The following is a 22638-nucleotide window of genomic DNA, read 5'->3' on the forward strand; positions in this document are numbered from 1 at the left end:
CCAGCTGGGCCAGCTGCAGCTCACCAAGGACTGTAATTTAGAGCATCCTGAGCCATCTGTAGATCCAAAATAGTTCACATGTGTTTGAAAAGGAAGCAAAACTGGCCAGTCAGCTATAAAAACATCTACAATATCTAGCAGCAGGGCCAGATCACTGAAGGTTGTTACCCCTGGGAGGAATCAGTAACATATTATCTTGGAAAGTACCATGTTAACTTGGATGGGGGAATTAGGGTGTGGTTGGAAAGGGGTCAATCTCTATGTTCTGGGTACACATCAAATGCAGCCAATCAGTTACTGTCCAGGCCAGGATGTGGCTGTAAAAGTTACCATCTGGGTCCCATCTCTGGGGGCAGAAGACTCCTCTGAAAGTGGGGCAGATCACAGTTGTAATCAGAGAGAAGAGATAGAAATGGCCACAGCATTTCTAACATACTGCCCTCTGTTGCTCTCTCTAGCTCTGTCTTCTGACTCTGGCTGTCTATTCTAGGTAGGCTCTTGGACTACTTGCTCACATGCCCTCCATGCAGGTCAATCTTCCTAATGGTTTCTAGGACTGATGAAGCTATGTTCAACCCTAGTAGATGTTCTTCTCTGCTGAAGGAGGATTCTCTGTGTTCGCACATGAGCTCATCATATGGACCTCAGCTGAAATGCCATTCTTTCAGCTGTGTTTTTTCCTGATCACCCTGTTTAAGACGTCTTCCCCTCTCATACTGTTATTTATCCAAGCAGTTACTATTTGTCTTTTACAGTGCATATGCCAGCCTCTAAGTTATGATTGGTTTTACACACTTCTTTTTAGTGACTATTTTGTGCATCTCTGTGTGTGCGATATATGTGTACATGTGTGTACATACTTGTGTAGGCCAGATGTCAATGTCAGGTACCTTTTCAGTCACTCCTTTCCTTATTTTCTTGATACAAGGTCTCTCAATAAACATATATCTCACTGATTCAACTATACTGGCTGGCCAACATACCCCATAGATCTCATCTCTATACTCTTAGTGCAGGAACAACAGGTGTGCATTGACAAAATGACTTTTTTCATGATTGCTGGGGATATGAGCTCAGGTCCTCATGTTTGCAAAGCAAGCGTTTTGCCAGTTGAACCATTTCATTGACCCTAAATCTTTCCAATTAAGGTCAAGGACCAAAGGACTGTGTCATTATTGCTTGCTGATGCCCTTCCATTGTCAAAGTGATGACTAGCTCATAATGAAGGCTTAGTAAATATTGAATCTTATTTACAAGATGTTAATAACTAAGTTAAAGTTAATAAAAAGTCAAGAAAGACTTACTTATTTGAGAATAGAAAATGCAGGCATGATGCTCTTACAGAGTGGTTTGAGAAAGAGTCCGTTTTATGACCTGGGTCTGCTCCAGCCCTACGAATGGCATTCAGTACCAACTGAACACAGAGGGCAATGTGCTAGAGAAACTTGATGTGAGCATTGATGGGATAGGCTGTTGGTTATCAGTGGTTTCTGTCCTCCCCGACAAACCATCGAGGATACAACTATTCCTAAATTCTCCATGTGGACATGAAACTTCTCACATTGTCATATCTGTTAGAAAGAGAAGAACATAAAAGTTAACTCCATTTAGAACTTAGAAATTACCTTCAGAGAGTTTAAAGGGTTTTCTCAGAGTCAGTGGCAAGGACTAGAATCTAAGTCTTGATTTCTGTGAACCTCTCATTCTACCCTTTCTTTCCCACTGGACAAGACTTGGCTTCAATATTGTTTTCATGGTAGTTTGATTGCAACATAGCTTAAGTTTCTGCATAGACCTCTTGCTAAATCATCCTACAATCCTCTTACTTTTTTGAGTATGATTATACGTTTATGTATGAGTTTTAGTTCAATAGTCATACAGTTATTTTTTTTAAATTCCTCCCAAAAAGCAATTAAAACACATCAGGATATGGTTTGATTGAAAACAGGAAACAGAAGTAGGAGCAGATAGATGTAATTGCACTATAATAAATCACATGATCACAAATCACTAAAGAACACACCTAACTTCATAAAGCAGTTCTGACCATGTTGTGAAGCTAACAGAAAAGATGGCTATAAATAGCGTTCTCCAGTTAGTAAACTTGCTTTAGTGCAGAGGTGTCAGCTAGCAATTACAACCTAATGTGCTGAAGGAGTAAGGAAATAAGTTAATATGTTGTAGGTAGCAAGAATTGGGGTTTGCAATAGCAAAGAACAAAAATATAAAGAAAAGGGGATGTATTACACAAATTGGTGATGCATTAGAATGAGAGATATCAGAATAAATTCATATATATATATATATATATATATATGAGCTATGTAGGTAAGACAGACAAATTAGTATATTTGCACACACACACACACACAATTTGAGATAGGGCTGTGGAGTTGGATAGACAGAAGACAGGTGTAGTTTAAAGAAGAGTGTAGGCTTTGGGGGGTAAGGAGTTGACATTTATTTGGTATTTATTATTGTTTGCTGGGTTCTAGACATACTAAGATGTGTTTGCTAGACACACCTTGCTAATCTCACTCTACAGATAGAAAACTGAAGTCACATTTTAACATCATGTGAAACTGCTGTTTCCAGATCACTTTGTGCTACACACACACACACACACACACACACACACACACACACACATTCACACGTGCGTATACGTATGTATATATGTATGTATGTATGTATGTATGTATGTATGTATGTATGTATGTATGTGTGTGTATGATTATTACCTGTATTTCTCCTGGGAGAGTAAGAAAGAATTGTCACCCAGTAACACGAGCATATCCAGCACACAGCTCTTAGCTTCCAGCGTCCTTCTAGACAATTGTGGTGGCACACATCAGTGGGATATGTAGAAGAAGCAGAAACAGGACTATTACAAGTTCTAATTTCATTCTCTAGGAAAGGAACCAGGGTTTGTGAGAGAAGTCTCTGAATTCAGGGATGGCTCGGGAAATACAAAATGATCCTGGAACCAGGCAGTGAAAGTGTGGTCCATATTGACAGATTTGGCCCAGTGGCCAAAACTCAGGCCATTTGAACAATGAACTTAAAAATAATATAGGACTATAATCTATCAAATAAAATGAATATAAAAATAAATATCCATATTTTACAAATGCATCATTTAAAGAATGGTGATGAAGAGATAGATAATTATTCCTTACAGTGGGAGACCTATTAAAATATGAATAAAATGATAGATATAAAAAAAAATCACTACTTGGCAAAGCCATAGTTTTGAAAGCAAGAATAAACCATGTTTGCTGAGATAAATATGTAAAAGAAATAATGAAAAAGAAGAGATTTCAACAATTTAATAATTTCAGTGTCTTCTCATGAAGTGTTCACTAATTACCATTTGACTAATGGCAACGTTACAGCAGAGAAATCTGCCAAGCATTCCTTAACCAAGTGATAAGAGACTGGAAATTAATAAAATGAATGGGAAGGATGGGGTATTTCATGTAGAATGAACAGCATATAAAAATAGTCAAGAAAGAAATATAAATAGACGTAAGAGACTGAAGAAGAGAGAGATGACATGGGGCTGGGAAGCTGGGTGGGTAGAAGGCAGGGTTAGTTTAAAGGAGACTTATATTTTGGGGGAGTGAGGGGTTGACATTTATTTGGTACTTATTCTATACAGAGTACTATTTTAGACATATCTTACTTACCTCAGTTTACAGATAGAAAACTTAAGTCACATTTTAACATCATCTGAAGCTGCTGATTCCAGCTCACTTTGTGCTAGATGGATACTGAAGTCATGGCTTTACTAACTGTAGAGTTCCATGAGATAGTTCTTGATGAACTCTATGGTTAAAAATATGCAGTAATAGTACCTTGTCAGCTGCCAGCCCACAAATAATGACACAGAGACTTATTATTAATTATGAAAGCTTGGCCTTGACTTAGGCTGTTTCCTAACTAGTTCTTATAACTTAAATTAACCTATTTATATTAATCTACATCCTGCCTCGTGGCTGTCATCTCTCCTCCTGTGCATCTTGCTTCCTCCACTTCCAGTTCACAACTCCGCCCTTCTTCTCCCAGTGTTCTCTATATCCAGAAGTCCTGGCTATCTCTCCCTCTTTGCTGTTGACTGGTTAGCTTTTTATTATACCAGTCACAGCAACACGTCTCCACAGTGTACAAACATCCCACAACATTGGGACTTCACCTCATCTAATACATTAAAAACAATGGAAACAGCAAAATAAAGCAGGCAAAGCAATGGAAGAAAATGCTTTTGCAGACCACTATATCTAACAAACAACGAGTGGGGAAAAATATACCCAAATAGTGTGATTTAAGAAAACAGGTAAAGTTGGGGATTTAGCTCAGTCGTAGAGGCCCTGGGTTTGATCCTCAGCTCAAAAAAAGAAAAAAGAAAAAAGAAAACAGGTAAAGCATTTTTATAGGTATTTATCTAAATTTATCTAAAGACATAAAAGTGGCCAATAAATATATTGAAAGAACATACTGAATCAGTAATCAGGAAAATACAAGTCAAAGTCATAATAAATACCACCTGCACATGTAAGAATGGCTTTTATAAAAACAGAAACAGCTATGAAGTGTTGGAATTTGATTGGGGAGAAAATGGAGAAAGGAGGTTTTGTTTTGTTTTACATAGTTGGTGGGGATGTGCATTTGTGGCAGTCACTGTGGAAATCATATAGTAGTTTCTTAAAGTTATAAAAGTAGAATTGCAATTTTATTTAGCAACTGCCTTCTGGGTACACTGCCAGAGGTACTGAAGTCTGTATCTCAAGATGCTCTCACCCATGCTGGATAGGCTGTAGGAATTCAGTGAGGGCAACACACCCTGCAAACAGCTTCTGGTGAAGACTTCTAGTGGACGTGCCCACTCCAAAGCATCAGAGTTCTGCATATGCCTTAAGGGGGATTTTGAAGGAAGCCATGAAATTCATAACTTTCTATGAGCTGTTCTAGTTCTGCCATTTAAAGAAATGTTTGCTGAATGAAAAGTTTATATTTGTAGCAGGAAAAAAAAGGCAGTTAGTGCAAAAGAAACCACTTCTGCCCTAGTAGAGTTTGTAATGTGTGCGGTTGATAAAATAGATACAATACCATTTGCCACTCATGTGCCCTTATGGCACTGCTTTTGTATCAAGAGAGCTAGTTCATTCAAAATGCCTTCCACAGGCGGGCTCTTCTTTATTCAAAAAGACTGGCTAATAGTGAGGAGCCAGGGAGTGTTCTGAGTATTCTGTTTATTTTACACATATTCTTGACTATGCCACCCTACATCCTCAGCATTTAAAACTTCAGAAGATGATGGAAAATACCCCACAGGAAAACGTGGAAAGATATACATGTTTCTTCGGTGGTTGAGAAGATATTCGTCAGTCTTTATAGCCTCATAACCACTATGAATACCAGAAAATTCTATGGCAAATGGAAGAAGCTGGGCTGATTCTAGACCAGAAGCTCAACATGGTTTTATGTAAATAAATACCTTTACCGTTTGGTCAATTTTCTTTCTCTCATAAGGAGTAAAGGGACAGTTGACTTCCTGGTTCTGCACTACTGCAGACATCATGCTTTTTAAGGTTTCTACTTGGAGTCACTTAAGAGCACATTAGTAACAGTTCTCTTGTGGAATATGGAAGGGAGATTTTCAGTTGTTTTCAGTCACCTGTGAGTACACAGAAAACCCTCTGGAGCCAGTGTAAGCACGAGAGTCCCTGAAGGTGGCTGTCAGTGGTTTTCTTTAAGTTGACATTTATAGGAAACCCGGAAAAGGCCAGTTGACAGGGGTTTTTAGGATTTGTGCCTGAGGAGATTTCTCCATCTTCATTTCAGGTGGCTTAGGCTAGGCTGTGGGGGTGGGGGTATGTTGTCAATGCCGTGTGTTGTGCTTCATATCTTCCAGCTGAGGCCCCACAAGTTAATTTCTAGTTTGTAAAGGGCCTGGGTGAGTAGGTCCAACTCTGACTGTGATTACTTGAAAGGGCTAGCTTTGGTATTTGCTCCCATGGTGTATGGCAATCTTTAAATGCCTTTGCCCTGGCTTGGGTGAGCTTTCTTTCCCCCTTTGGTTTTAAACTATATTTTCAATGTTTAAGGTCTGAGGAGAGTCTCCCAGTAACTCTACATATTAAAAAATTGAATGGCTTATCAGAACTGTTCCAAGAGTGAAGCTAGACTGTGGGGGTCAGTTGTCAGTGCCCAGAGAGGAAGAAGGGGTTACTGATCTGTGGGACTTACTCTGGATGAGGAGGTGTGGAAAGACTCATCAGATCACATTTACTAAAAGAAGTTGCAATCAGCCACATCCCAAATTGGAGGGAAGGAAGATAGAGATTTTGGAAAGGAGTTGCAGCCTCTTCCCACTGGAATAACCAGAAGAGGACATAGGTTCTAAGAGCCAGATGTTGGGAAATAGATCCTGGGGAAAAAATTGCCTCATAGATGAAAGTCCAGCCAGGGCATGCTGTAACCAAATAGTGTTTGATTAAACTTATCTTGTTTCAAATTTCAATGCATTGCATGAATGCTTTGCCAGGCCTGGGATTATTTTATGCATGGAGATTCTCTCATGATACTTCCTCCACCACATCTTCAGCCTTGAGGTTGCTGTTCTTGGTTCTCAGACTACTCAAGTAAGAGACACAGACCCAAGGTCAGGACTCTCCAGGTTTCAGCTGTAGTGCTGGGTACTGGGACAGTTGGATACAGCTTTTGCTATTAATGTATGAGCTGTTTAATTAAAATTTTACTAAACTAATTATAGGCTAATAAACAGTAATAAACATAATAAAGAAATCTCATGAACCTTCCACTCAGTTTATCCCAGTGGCAGCATCTGACAAAGCAGTAGTATGGTCTAACAGTCAGGACACTGACCCTGACAGAATCTACTAGGAATGTGTGAATAACTAGTTCTCTGCACTTTTGTCTAATGTGTAGCTTTATGAACACAACAGTCTGCATACTGAACTCTACCTTGATGAGGCTCCTATTGAAAGTCATACCAACCTTCTCACTATGGTTCTCTATTTCTGTGTTCTAACCTCTGGAAACCACTAATCTTAATGTATAATATTTTGCCATTGAAAAATATTGTGTAAACAGACCCACAGCATATAACCTTCTAGGACTGGCTTGTTTCATGAATAATAATTTCCACTTTCCGTTGCTGAGTCTTCCATGCACTACAATGTTTTAAACCACATCACAGGGTGGGGTTTTGTCGGTCATGCTTGGAGCTGCTATAGTGACAAACTATATTCTTTTATGTTAACGTACAACCTCCATTTCTGTGGAATAAATGCTCCCAAATCTCTGAACCATATGGCAATTGAATGTGGAGTTTTATAAGATGCTGTCAAACTGTTTTCCAGAATAATTCTGCCATTTTTGTACCTGAAGTATGTGAGAGACCCCAGTTCCCACATGCTCAACAGCACTTGATGTTGTATCTTTTCTCTTTGTCTTTAGCCTTCCTGGTAGATGTGTGGCAACATCTCATTGTGTTTCTTTCTTAAATATGTTTTAGTTGAAATAGATTTACATTACCTGCCCCCTCTCTTTCTTCTCTCCCACCTCTTTCATGCTTCTTTTCCCACTCTCAAGTTGATAAGCCTGTGTTTCTTTGTATTTATTGCCCCCCACATGCCACACACTCACACACAGAGAGACAGACAGACAGACAGAATCTCTCTCTCTCTCTCTCTCTCTCTCTCTCTCTCTCTCTCTCTCTCTCTCTCTCTCCTGATAGCTAACAAGGTCATATTATCTTTTTGCACGCTTTTCTGATGTGTTATATGTCCCCTTTATATCTTTTGATTATTTTCCACTGGATTGGTTCTTTGTGTTTTAGAGACTCTTTATATAGTTCTGATACTAGTTTGCTAATCTAGTTCCAACCACCTCCAAAAGCACCCTTCTCCAGGAGAGTCTCTATGGAATAGCATTTGCTCTAGGACACAGACTTTGCCTGACTTTGACATGTGGAGATGTTCATTGTTGACACTGTCCTGTAGGACTGGGGCTTGGAGGGAGTAGATTGCTGTGGAAAGCCTTCTTTTAGGAAGGGAAAGCAGATAAGTCACCAAGAAAACACTTAGCTCATCAACCCTGGATGTTTCACAAATGTTCCTGAGTGAGTGAAGGGTCTTTCAGGACAGTTGAGTATGGGTCAGCTCAGTGTTTGTCAGATTCAGACCTCCATCATAGCTGACCCCTGACTGTTAGTGTGGGGTGTCTTGGATGGTTGTTATGCTCAAAGTAGTGTGACTAGTTCTCTCTTTGGATGGTTTTCTCTTGTAACAAGACATTGATGGAGGACTGTCTAGATTACTGCTTCTTTTCTGCTCATTGACAGGGAGACACTCTTTCATCCTGGCAGACTCCTCCCCAGACAGAGGTGGAGAGACAAGGAGAAGGAAGCATGCCCAGTACTGACATGTATTGTGTGACACTATTCCTGGGGTGACATGAACAATTGTTCACTCCAGTAGGGAATGGATAACAGCACAAAGTAAAGATGCCATCAAAGTCCTGCTTGGTGAGCCAATGAGTTATTGGGATTACTTATAGGACCAGAATTAATTCAAAGGCTGCTGTATTCCTGAAAGCCTACAGCAGCATGGATGACAGCTCATGAAAGCTGGAAATCTGGAAGTCACTGCACAACTGTCAGGCCACTAAATCCATTGGAGATCATCTCTTTCAGGCAGTGGGGTTGTTCTGAGCCCCATCCAGGCAGCTCAGATGGTCTGGGAGTATCTTCCTGCAGGCCTTACTGCTTATATAACCTTGGATACAGAAAGACCTCGTACATCTGGTGAGTTTTAGGAACATTTTGAAGCTTTTGTGTTGCTTCCTGCCTGCAGGATGGAATGTTTCACCTCCCTTTAGAACACCCCCAGTCTTAAGCATCTTCCCTCTAAGATGGAATGTTTTGTCTCAGAGGAAATTGCTGTTCAACAAACATGGCACCTTATCAGCCTTTGGTCCCCAAGATGATCTGGCCTTTGTGAGAGAGACATGGGTCTTCTTTGAAACCAGCCATCAGAACTATGCTGGCTCCAATGTCCTGTCACCTCCATTTGTTGTCTCTGTCATAAGACAGCTGTTTACCTGGCTCAGTATTTTTTACAAATTAATGAGGGTTGTGGCACTCCAAAGACTCCTGGTTCCGTGCTGAGTCCTGAGTTGCACAAATCACTGAGACATGATCCAGTTCTTGTGAGAAGTCTTTCCTCTCAGGAGGATGCTGATCTTCAACCAGTAGACTGATCCAAGCTGAAGATTAATGGAAGCAGAGAGCTTTGAGCTGAAGAATTTAACAGTGGCAATGCCAACTGTATTTACCACATTTAGTAGTAGATAAAAGCCTGCCTTTGTTTGGTTCATATAAAGAGCCATATATTATTTGGCTATAGCATCATTTTGACCTTTAGTACATGGAAACAAACTGCAGAATTTCTTTTCTTCTGAGGTGCAAGGAGGCTTTTATATCCTCAAAGAAAAATGACCCATAAATCCTGAGAGCATAAAGTCCCTAAGTATTATAATTAACATCTGCTAGGTTCTCTTTGCCCTGACTTCCCTTGTCATGTCTGTGGTATTCCAGAGGGCTTAAAAATGTATACCCAGTACCTCTAGATACTTAGAAAGCATGTCAACAAATTATATTGTCCTCTCTATCATTTCTGATGTCACAAAATGTTTTGTAAAGATACAATTTTGTAAATGTAGCTAGCGAAGCTGAATTTCATTGTGAAAAATGACACAAAATACCAGCAACGAGATATTTTGCAGTATCTAACAACCACTCTAGTATGGGAAACCTAAAAATTCTGGGTAAAGAATTTTTTAACAAATGAAGTGCTTGAGTATGATGAGGTAGCTAAGCAGGTAAAGGTGCTTTTTGACAAGAGTATCAACCTGAGTTTGATCCTTAGTCACAGGGAAGGAGAGAACCAAATCCTATAATTTGTCCTCTGACCTCCATATCAATGCCATATCATACACAGACATATGCAAAATACATAAATAGGTGAATAATGTAAAAAATTAAAATAAACCTCTTATAAATACAGATGGTAGAGTAGTGATGAGGTGATGAGGAAGGGGGAAAGAGGAAGAGAAGAGAGAGAGGGAGAGAGATAGGTAAGACAACCTGGCCTCTGAGGCTTCTGGGTAAGAGATGGTGCTCATGACATGGAAAATAAGCAGCAGAGCTAACACTTTAGCTGATCCATGGTAAGTTCCATTTTGTCAGTGGCTTGGAGATGAGAGAGGCGTTAACAGTGTATTACCTGCCATCAGATTACAATATAAAGGGTTAAAATAATTGGTTCACAATTACCCAAGGAAGGAACAGGAGCAAGAAGCAACTGAGTCTTAGCCCTCTTGATCCACACCATCCCGGACATGCTTGAAGGTCATCTGTCCAGGAGCAGCTCAACAAGTATCAAATGCCCCTTTAATGGTAAATCTATGGGGACAACATCCTGGCCTTCTCATAGAGCCAAGACAAGCACTACTCAGAGAAGGTGCCCCGGCCACCCCAGTTCTGGGTGATAGAGAAGCTCTACATTCTCAGGGTAAAATAATAAAAGAAGGGCGTTAGAACTGGTGGGAGCTGGGTGACACATTTCCATACCCACTGTTGATCACTCTCATCCCTATAGCCATAGCCTGGACCATCTGACTCCTAGAAGACTTTGACCTTGGATGTTTTCTCATCCCTTTCTCTTTGCAATAAAGACATGAAATTTAATTTCTCCTTTACATGCTTGTTTCAGGCCTCCCTTTAAAAGGAAGGATACTTAAAAAATATCCAAAGCTACCATGATCATGAGATGGTGGGCAGCATCCAGGGAGACTCCACAGAGGAACATAGTATTAAACCATCACGTGACACCATCTGTGAGGCTGCTACCAGCTCTAGTGTTCTCTGAGTTGAGCAAACGTACGTGTTTTTTCCCCACATGCAGTTGTCAGCGTTATGCTGTAGCACATGCTTGCGAACCATCTTTGTGGCAGGAATTAGACTGTGGTCTTATGTAGCAAGTTTGAGGGGTGCTAGTGTGTGCATCCACTATGCAGCCAGGGTTATTGATCTCTTCAAGCTGGCTTTGGGCATCCTTCCAGGTGCCTCAGCTAGGATGCTCATTTTTAATTCCAGAGAAAGTTTGCTTCACTCACTGTGGCTCAAATAACATTGTCAGCCTTAGATAATTTGCTATCTGTCTCTCTGAACTGGTCACCTGTCTGAAGATAAACATAAGCCAGAACATTGCCAGTTAGTAGGTGTCCTAAACAAATACCAGGCTCAGGTGGGGACAAAATGTAAAAGCACTCGAAGAAGATAAAATGAAATGTAGCCCTCCAGAGCCAAGAGGTTTCAACACTGTCTTTACTTCCCTGAGAATATATCACAGGGGAAGAAGGAAATGATGGATATTGTAAAACTTCATAAACACCATCTTTAAATAGAACGCAAATCAAAGAGACATTTTAAGATCCCTGCAGATAGTCAATAGTCAGAATGCGATGAGAACAGAGAACAATTGGAGACATTATTTTTTATAAATTGCCCTTCTCATTCATTGCCAACTCTGGTCATGAAAAGCAACTCAACTGATTTGATATCTAGCCCCACATGTGCTTTCTCCTTTCGTACCCGCTTATAGAAAATGTGCTGATGCATTTCTCACAATGGAGAGCAGATGTGGAGGAGGCAGCTGGGGGCAGAAGAAAGACAAAAATGCTACATAGTCAACACAGTGGGTAATGAATCCCACATGCTTCAACATTGACCTAACACTGTTGACAGTCTGCCTTTTAGCTCGGGTGACTGGGGAATTGTTGAGTAATGAAGTAACGAAGACGTTCAGACCCAGAACAACATGAGAAGCTTCCTATGGTCTCTTAGTCCTCACCAGTGAGTTTCTACTGCTGAAAGTGTTCCCAAAAAGAGCTTAATTCTGCACAGTTACCCTTCATGTGAAATATGGAGTTGTCAATATGAAAGACAACCACGTTGGGAATGGAGTACACTGTTCTCTTGACACTGAGACCTGCTTTGGTTGTGCTATCAATGTTGTGTTGCATGGCACTTCATTGGGAGAAATACAGTTTTCCAGACATAACAGCCCAAAAAGGGGAGTTATCAAGTTATTGCTGATGTCTCTTCAGGTTCCATGCCTGCTCTTTATGAGTAAGCTACATGGAAATAGAGATGATGTTTTACTTATGGACTGGAAGGAGTCATCTATTACCTGTTTCTCCAAGGAGCTCATGCTTTCTTCTTGGGGTTTTCTCTTCTCTTTGTTGAGGTTCCTACTAGGACCAAAAATTGTTATTAAGTAGATCCACCAAGGGAGTAGAAGAAGCAGGAATGGGCTTCCATAGTTTGGGGTGGTATGGCCCCCAGAGGACCATGTGTCCATCCTTATCCCCTGGAAGGATGAGAATAGTGAAGAAGGTGCTGATAAAGAAAAATAAGAAGAGAAAAGGAAAAAAAGAAGGTGAGGGACTGATTAAGAAGCAGAAGTGGATCAGTAGGAGTGAGGAGGACAAGAAACTTTGAGGGTAAATGAGATCAAAATATTATATACAAGCATGAAAAGTTGCTAATTGACTCACTATTGTAGCAGGAATCTTAACAGATCTTATTAATAAAAACAAACCCGGGGCCAGGTTTTGGGGTGAACACTGGAAGATCAGAGAAGCAGAACAAGCCACAGCTTCCTCACCTTGCCAATTCCTCAGCTAATCCTGTTTTCTCAGACTGGAAGCCTCTGAGTCCTCATCCAAAATGGGTCTCAGCTGAACTGCTGCTCAAAAGCCTAAAAGCTTAACCTAAAAGTTTCTAGTTTCTGGTCCTCACACCTTATATACCTTTCTGCTTTCTGCCATCACTTCCTGGGATTAAAGGTGTGAGCCACCATGCTTGGCTGTTTCCAGTGTGGCTTTAAACTCACAAAAATCTGGATGGTTGTCTGCCTCCAGAAGGCTAGGATTAAAGGTGTGAGTGCCACCATTTTCTGGCCTCTATGTCTAGTGGCTGTTCTGTTCTCTGACCCCAGATAAATTTATTAGGGTGCACTATATGTTGGGGAACACAATATCACCACACACTATTGTATTTAATTAATTAAATACTAGCAAAATATGTCAGTCACCCCAATACTTGAGCTCAGTGGAATGTACTGTGCCTTCTTGCAGTTTTGAGAAGTGCTGTTTCAGGATAGGAAGAATCAAAAGAAAGAGGTTACACCTAATCCATGTGGGTAGGAGTCCCTTACTTAACCAACACTGCTAAAACCTCTTCCAAAAACTTGGAGTTCCTGTGGCTGACTGCCGGGCTTACACAGATTTGAAAACAGCAGTCTGAAACATTCCCATGAGAAGGGGTAAGCAGCTGGCAGAGGGGTAAGGATGGGTATGAAAGATGAGGAATCACTGATTATCTGGAGGCTTCTTCGGGAATTCATACTTCACCATGGAAAGTAATTGGAGGAAGAAAATAGAAAATTATTCTACCACAGATGAGAATTTAACCATCTCTAAAACCCCACAAGATTTCCCTCAGTGTTTACATAACCCTGGATTATTTTTCCAAGAGCACAGCTTCAGTATTTTTAAGCAAAACCCAATACAGAATTTGAGCTGACCCAGACCTGTGTGGTACTTCAATTTTTTCATCAATAATGTTTAACACATGACACCTTCACACAGACAGTGAAACCAAGGAATTTACTCCAGCATAATGGGCACTGGTAAGAAAGCAGGGGAGCAGGTTTCTAGCTGTCTCCATCAAAGGTCTGAGGCAGAGCCTCAAGGGGCAGCTTAATCTAGATGCTTCTAAGCATTAAAGAGTAGAAATCCCAGAGAAGCAGCTCTTAGCTCAGGATACAAGAGAATCTTCCAGAAGGAAAAGGTGCCCTGAGCCTGTGAGCATCCTCTCGTACACTGGGAGTGCTCTGATCAAGGCTGCATGGATCAACAGAGATTAGGATGAGAATATTAACTTTGCCTCTTAACTCTCATGCTCAGCTCCTCCCAGGGATACAGGGAGTCCATAGGGACAGGCAAGAGATGGGTAAAACTGTATTCCTGAGATGAATCATCCAAGACTGGTGTGCTAGATAGCTTTATGTCAACTTGATGCAAGCTAAAGTCATCTGAGAGGAGAGAACCTCAATTAAGATTATGTCTCCATAAGATTAGGCTATATGCAAACCTGTAGGGCAGTTTCTTAATTAGTGATTGATGGCGAAGGGCCCAGACCATTGTGGGTGGTGCTGTCCCTGAGCTGGTGGTTCTGAGTTCTATAAGAAAGCAGGCTGACCAAGCCATGTTGACCAATCCAGTAAACAGAACCCCTCCATGGCCTCAGCATCAGCTCTTGCCTCCAGGTTCCTGTCCAGTTTGGGTTCCTGTCTTGGCTTCCTCAATGATGGACTACAATGTGGAAGTTTAAACCAAACAAACCCTGTCCTTCCCAAGTTGCTTTGGTCATGATGTTTCATCACAGCAATAGAAGCCCTAAGACAACTGTCTGTCACCTCTCCCTCAGCCTAGCCCTTTTTGCTCACTTCCTGTATCAAGTCATTTGTCCTCAATTGCCTAAGCAAGTCTGAGTCCATTGTAGCGTTTTAGACTTGACCCTCACTTGGGCTGAACATTCATGTCTCGGTGGATGAAGCAGTCATTTTATTCCATTCTGATTTTCTGTAGACCTCTCTGAAGTTACAATGTATAGTTAGAGTTTTCCTGCCTGGTCCACAGTCAGGACAAATCTCTCTCACCCGCCAGGACCATAGACGCTCAGAACCAACCAAGTAAACACACAGAAACTTACATTGTTTACAAACTGTATGGCTGTGGCAGGCTTCTTATTATCTACTTATTTTATCTTAAATTAACCCATTTCTATTAATCTATACTTTGCCACGTGGCTCGTGGCTTACCATTACCTTACATCTTCCTTGTCATGGCGGCAGCTGGGTAGTATCCCTCTGCCCCAGCCTTCACTTCCCAGAATTCTCCTCCTCATCGTCCCTCCTACCCTATCCTTCCTGCCTGGCTACTGGCTAATCAGCACTTTTTATTTTAACAAATCAGAGCAACACATTTGACATACAGAACATCCCACAGCAACAATGTGATCCTTAGTTAGGTAACAACATCCTGGCATTCAAGGATGATTCCATACAGCTTCTTTCCAATTTCCCTTATCACTCTACAGCTTCATTTAGATTAAGCTTTCAAAACCATGACCCTCACATACTAAATCTTTCTCAAGGCCTATTTGTGACCTTGGTAACTTTACAGTCATCCTTTGGGTCTTTTTCAGTTTCTTGAGTCAGGATGCCCTTGAGCCTTCTGAATTTCTCTAGTTTACATCTTCTCCAGCCTTGTGTGTTTCTCATGTTTACAGGAATATTGTAGTAAATGTGAAAGCGCATTAATGTGAGACAGAACATCCTGGTCGTCTACTGACTGAATGGGCTTAGTAATTGGGGAATATATTAACCAGCTATTCTGTGCATCAGCTTTCTCACATGTAAAATGGAAAGAGGGATATGGATATCAAATATTTATAAAGCTAAAACTTAACATTTAAGTCCTAGTATACTTACTGCCTTGCCTGTGGTAGACACTGAATAATTTAGAGAAAAATAAACAAGAATGAGAAAACTCCCATTATGTGTGTGTGTGTGTGTATGTGTGTGTGTGTGTGTGTGTGTGTGTGTGTGTATAAATAGAGAGAGAGAGAGAGAGAGAGAGAGAGAGAGAGAGAGAGAGAGAATATTCACACACACAACTCAGAGCATCACACATGCTAAGAAAGTGTTTGACCACTGAGTTATACTCCTGGCCTTTCAGCACTTTTATGCTGAAATCTGTGCTCTCTTTGATAGCCCGAGACATCCTTAATTTGCTATTCTTCTACCTTAGCTTCTGGAGTAACCTGGATCACAGATGTACCCACCACAACCAACTGTAACATGCTTCTGTAGTGAAAGACTCACTGAAATGAACCACAACATTTAAAAAGAAATACTTCTGGAATAGCCTTATAAGATTCCAATTTGAGTAATTCTGTTCAAGTTCATTTGAATTGATCTTATCTTCTGTTTCACACACATAACAGAAGGACTTTGCACTCACATGTTATTAATCATAAATTAAACACATGGCCTTGTGTTTTTACAAATATAAGTGAATAATGTTTTTATGCACAATATATGTTAGATTTACATAACTTGGTTATTATGTCTTCTGTTTAATGTTCAGACAGTCTGGGTAACTCTGAGAAGCAAGAGCTACAGAGAGAGAAGTGGGAGAGGAAAAACTTGCCAAGCAGAAGGCTCTCCCGGCGCTCCATAAGCAAGGAGAGATGGGTTGAGACACTTGTGGTGGCTGACACCAAGATGGTTGAGTACCATGGAAGTGAGAACGTGGAGTCCTACATCCTCACCATCATGAATATGGTATGAAAGACTGCATGAGGGGAGGGTGCCTGACAAAAGAGACGTCCTTAGAAATGCTCTTCCCCTCATCAAAGAATATTTTTGTCAGGCATGGTGGTGGTACCTACCTGCAGTTCCCAAATCTGGCAAACCAAGGCTGGGGGATTGCAAGTCTAAGGGTAGCTTATTCTAGGTAGTGATATACTGTCTCAAAATGCTAAAAACAAAAAAATTAAGAAGATATTTTGTTGTTGTCCCTTATCACACACACACACACACACACACACACACATACACACACACACACACACACACACACACACACACACACTTGCGCAAGTCTGTTACTTGCCCCACTGTGTAATAATGGAAATTCAGGACAATCGGTCTGTTCCTTAAAAATGTGTATGGGAAAATTTTCCTGGAAAATTTGTAATTCATCATTTGCATATACATAATACCTATTATTATTCGCCAAGTGACTTGATTTTTTTAGGATGGCTTTCCATCATCAATTTCTGCTAGTCTTAGTCAATGAGAAAACTTGGACAAAGGAACTGAACATGATATCCTCAAGGTAGGAAGAGCTGTAACCAGAATTAGTTTACAATGTAACCCCACATTTTAGGCTTTTTTCCCCATGGTTGCTGTGGTTTGCTTTCCAGAGAGGTGGCTTGTCCTGCTGAAATGGGAAAAAGATATTTCTTGATTAACTGATAAAGAAAAGAAGACCCAGGGCTTGACAAGGTCAAAGGAAAGAGTTTTTTGGGGAGCCATGCTGCTGGGATCTCATGGGTGCAGTTTTCCTGTCAAAGTTAGAAGACACAATCTCAGAGCATAGTTCCTGGTCCTCTGCTTTATAATCTTTCCACCTTCTTTCCTAAGATGTTCCCTGAGTCTTGGGTACAGAAGACGTGTTGTAGATTTACCAAATAGGGTTGGACAACCCAGGGCTAGTTGTTCTCTGCATTTTGACTATTGGCTTTCTGTAATAGTCTCTGCTGCAAAAACAAACAAACAAACAAATAAATAAATAAAAATAAGCTTCTTTGATAAGGGTCAAGAACTGCACTTCTCTGTATATACATTATATAAAGATAAGCAGTTCATAAAAAGAGTGCAGTTAGAAATTATACTGGTTTAGAAGAGGGACAGTAATAGGATCTCATCTAAGATCCATGGCCTCATGAGACATTTGTGGCTGGGGAGGTCTAAAGTACCAGCCATGAAAAGATACAGACAAATAACAGTTGCTAAAAGAGGGAAAACTAATCTTCCCTGGGGACTAGATCCCCACCTGGCTATCCAATACTAACGGATCAGCCCTAGAAGCGTATACATGCAGGCAACACTAAATGGAATCATCAGGTGGTATTTGTATGATGATTTGTTGATATGTACATAGAACAACAACAGTTAAAGAAGAGGAGATTATGGATTTGGGGGTAGGAGGTCAGAAATGAAAGGCACAGGAAGAAAGAGGAGGAAGGGAGAAATTATGCAATTATATCTTAAATTATGAAACAGAAAAGAATAACTAAATCAAGAAAAAAAAGCATGAGTTGTAATGATAACTAGTACCACAAATGAGGAGAATTTAAAAATTTGTTATGAAAATGCTCACAGGAAAGTTAAGTTAAAAAGTATTTGGTGTATTTCTATTTATGTGATGTGTGTATCTATCTATACACACTGTATCTCTCACTAACTGCTCTGTCATATGTATGTGTTTGTAACTAAAAGGATCTATAAACAGAACTTAACATAGGTTATCTTGGGTGGAAGAATTATAGATGAGTTTTATTTTTATTTGATTACATATATGTATATATAATCAACTATATATGTGTACATATAATAAAATTAAAATATATAGATACATATATGCTGTTCTCCACTGTTTATAACTTTTTAATTTTCTACAATGTCCTGTAAGTTAAAATTAAATTTTATGTTTATGTTAATACTATTCCACTTTGATTGCAAAAATTCTCTTATTTTATTAGTTGAAAAAATATGTTCTTTTAACCAATTCCCTCTTTTCCTTCTGTCTTTGTTAATAATAGTATCACTGTAACCTAGAGTGAAAGACATCAATTTCTCAAACACATATCCAGTCCATCACCCTGAAAGGGCATCTTTAAATATTATAATGTGAACTGAGATTTAGTCTCCTCAGAATTGCGCCTAGAATCCACTCTATGACATGGTATTCATTTTCTTGTGTTCTGGAGCTATCCATGCCTCTGACATGTATACACTGTCTGTGCAGGTGAAGTTAATGTTTTCTGTCTCTGACTCCAGGTCACCGGGTTGTTCCATAACCCAAGCATTGGCAATGCAGTCCACATTGTTGTGGTTCGCCTCATTCTACTTGAAGAAGAGGAGGTAAGGAATGGTTTTCCTCCACTCTTCTTCCCTGTGTCATTGCATTTTCACCCTCTTTCTCTCTTTTAGGAAAGTTCTTGATAAGCAAGAAAGAGGTCTCTACACAGTGTTTTTACAATCAAAAGGGGAGGAAAATATTATCTTTGTGTTATTTTCCTTGGGACTTCAGCAACATTGAGTGGGAAATGGGGAACATTTTCAAACTATTATACACACACACACACATCATCATCATCATCATCACATGATTATAATTGCATCTAACAAGATACAACACAGACATAAATCTGTCGATATGAATGTTTTGCAATGGAAGTAGTATAACTCATAACCAAGCTAGATAGTTTCAATGGATATGCTATGATGCATGTCTCTTATGCCATTAATTTCTCTATGGCATGTAACATACATCTCTCAGATTCAAGGACTCTATGCATTTGTCCTTGGATATTTCATATAGTCTCAAACTTACATATCATTCACATGCTGGGATGACATGCCTAGGTCCTACTTCATTTAGTCTTCAGAATGTGGTTAAGTCTGAAATGGGATTCTTGATTACTTCCTGCCAAAGTATCTCAGGTTGTTCCCTTCATTCCTGTTACTATTATCTTTCCTATCTCAGTCAAAACTGTTCCAGTGTTCACCAGTGGCATACACCTGAGAGTCATTCTTTTGTTGTTGTTTTGGTTTGGTTTTGTGTTTGTTTTTGAGACAAGATCTTACTCTGCATCTTTGACTGGCCTGTTACTCACTACGTAGACAGGCCAGCCTCAAACATACAGAAGCCTGTGTATCTGCCTCTCAAGTGTGTGTGACATCATATCCGACCTCTTATTTGTTTGTCTGTCTGTTTGTTTGTTTGTTTGTTTATTTATTGCCAAAACCTGACCACAAAGTCCACAGTGGTCCCACCTCCAAAGCACAGTTCAAAAATACCCATTTCTACAATCTTTATGTTGATTCAAGTCTTATTTATATCTTGCCTGGACTGCTACAGTGAATTCTCAAATGGTTTTTCTATTTCAAACTTTGCCCATAGTATATTCTCTAGGAAGATCATTTTATGTACAGCCATAATGGATGACTTTAAACACAAGTTCAAATACTAACTTTGACCTCCCCCACAAAGACTCCATTTAAAAAAAGTCAGTTCTGATTGCCCTGGTCTGCAGAGCTCTCCATGGTCTTAATCCATCCATCTTTTCAGTTTTCCCAGTTTTCCTTATGCTATTCACTCCCTTGTCTCCAGCCTTTGCACTCTGGAGTTTGAATGAGTTCTAGAATATGCAAGGCGTTTTTCAGCATCATAATCTTTGTACTCATGGATCCCAGTATCTCAAACATCCCTCCTTTGGTTCTGCACATGGCTCTTACCTTCTCATCACATAAGCCTTAGCTTAAGTACTGACTCTAAAGAGAATTCTCAATGTCCAACCTACTCAGAACTCCCCAGTCACTGTTTCTGTTTCATGGAATGATAGCACTCTCACAGGTCACTATGATTCTTTGTATTTATTTACTCTTTCAAGTATCTCAATGTTTAGAGATTGTGGACAGTGTGCATGCAGAAATTAATTCTTTATTCTGTGATGTCCCCAATACCTAGCATGGTGCATGGGACATGAATAAATGTACAAAGTGAAATTTCATAAGTGAAGGAAACAACCAAGTTGATAGAATGCATTTTAAACAATAAAGCAGCTGACACATAAGTAGGGCCCTATTTACATCTTCTCCAGCAAGAAATGTGGCACCAAATGTCAAACAAGACTATTAGTTTCTTAACAGCACAATTCTCCACCCTCAGCTGAAAGGACACTTTAAAAACCATCTTTGAAGCCGAGATTCCTTTCCCCTTTCTTCCCTACTGGCCCCATTTCACTTCATTTTGGGCATCATGGAATTCCAGTTGGTATAGTATTTCTTTTTCTGTCATCCTTTTATTCATAACATTTATTCAAAACTTGGAAAGCAGGCAAAAAAAAATGTCTACTAGTGCCTATCTGACCCTCTGGGAATGGAACTTTGGGTGTTATGGGCTATCGATGAGGATTCAGATGTGGTGAAGCTAGATACTGGTTTGTAGAAAACTAATGGGCTGCACAAATGGTTTCTGTCCAGAAGAGATAAAGTAGATAGGTGTCCAACAAAGATAACCTTTAGCCTATTAAGCTTTTATCGGCCTGTGCAGCATTAACTGGCCTTGGACCTAATTTCACAATCTCACTCTAGTATGCTTCCCACTGGCTGGGGCTGCAGTAATTTTCTTGCATCTGTCTTTGTACTGGTTTTACTATTGTTCTTGTCTCTTCATCAGCCAGTTAAATGAGTCTGTCACACACTCTAACTATATCTTCATAGAAGAACTATGTTTAACTAGACACAGTAGCTCATGCCTTCAATCCCAGCACTTGAGGAAGAATTGGCAGGGGTTAAAGGTCTAGGCTAGGTAGTGAGATCTTGTTTCAACAAACAAACAAAAAGAATTCTGCTTTTAACTTTTTGAAAATTGTGGTTTGCTATTTTGGAGTACCAAGTTTCACTCCTTCGCAGTGGCTGAATATATGGGCATACTTGGATACAGTTATACAGAGTGGCCAAGGATTTGCAAATCAATACAAGGGAAGTTTGTCCAGGTGTGAGAAGGGAAGATTTTACCCTCCATAGTGCCAGCAGAACTGCAGGCAGGCTTTAAAATGTGACTTCAAGAATCAAGAATCCAGGATGCAGGCAGGGGAAGAGTGTCATCAGAACACCCAGATGCTCACTTCTGGCCAGTGGCACTGTTCAGGAGAACCTTATTGGCCATTACATTGTTGCATTGGCTACAATTACCTTGTTTGTCCTCTTTCTAATTCGGATTTTGTGCACAACAAATGGTTTGTTGCAGGCAGCATGGCCCTCTACCCTTGTTATTGCCAAATGTCCTCTTGCAAATTTTTGTTGTCGTTGTTAATTTAATTATCTTGCTACAATACATTTTATCATATTCATTCGCCTCCCTCAATTCCTCCCACATCCTCTCCATTCTCTCTCTCTTTCTCTCTCCTTCCTTCCCTCCCTCCTCCTCCTCTTCCTTCTTCTTCTTCTTCTTCTTCTTCTTCTTCTTCTTCTTCTTCTTCTTCTTCTTCTTCTTCTCTCTCTCTCTCTCTCTCTCTCTCTCTCTCTCTCTCTCTCTCTAAGAAACTCCAGGGGAAAAAAAGCAAAAATTGGAAATCAAAACAGACTGTAGTGGATAACTGTTCTATGACCCTGAAGCATAGCCCTAGAGATGCAGCAGGTAACTGCTCTGTCTGCCTATGACCTTGAAGTACACACCCCTGGGGCATGGCCTCTCTGCTATCCTTAAGACCTGAGATGCATGTAAGAAGAAGCCTTCTCTTTGCTTCCTTGTGGGACAGTCTCAGGCTCAGAACAGCACGGGATCGTGCCTTTTCTTTTCCAGGACTCTGCGACAATTTTTTGCCCTTTAAGCAGACTATGTGGATTTCTCGCATTAACAGACAAACATACTAAGAAGGAAGAAAAACATACCAAAACCAAACAAAAGTGTGAGGGTGCGTACACACACACACACACACACACACACACACACACACACACCATGGAATCTGTTTTGTGTTGGCCAGATACTCCTGGCCATGGGTCCTGCACTGGAGTATGGTTGATATACCCAGTGACACTCCATTGAAGAAAACTGATTCTCCTTTTCCTGGCATGTATCAATAGCAAATAGCTTCTTGGGTAGGTATGTCGATGCCTCTTT

The 22638-nt window shown here is 40.2% G+C and overlaps 1 protein-coding gene across 1 annotated transcript in view; it reads left to right on the forward strand.

Annotated features, from left to right (window-relative positions):
- Positions 1 to 22638, forward strand: part of Adamts12 (ADAM metallopeptidase with thrombospondin type 1 motif 12) — a 253145-nt gene that overhangs the window by 107980 nt on the left and 122527 nt on the right. Inside the window, exons 4-5 of the mRNA XM_036207207.1 lie at positions 16306 to 16502; positions 18786 to 18869. Of these exons, the coding sequence (XP_036063100.1) occupies positions 16306 to 16502; positions 18786 to 18869 (281 nt within the window). The remainder of the gene's footprint in view (positions 1 to 16305; positions 16503 to 18785; positions 18870 to 22638) is intronic.

Source organism: Onychomys torridus, chromosome 15 (genome assembly GCF_903995425.1).
Source record: "Onychomys torridus chromosome 15, mOncTor1.1, whole genome shotgun sequence".
Classification (NCBI taxonomy): Eukaryota; Metazoa; Chordata; class Mammalia; order Rodentia; family Cricetidae; genus Onychomys; species Onychomys torridus.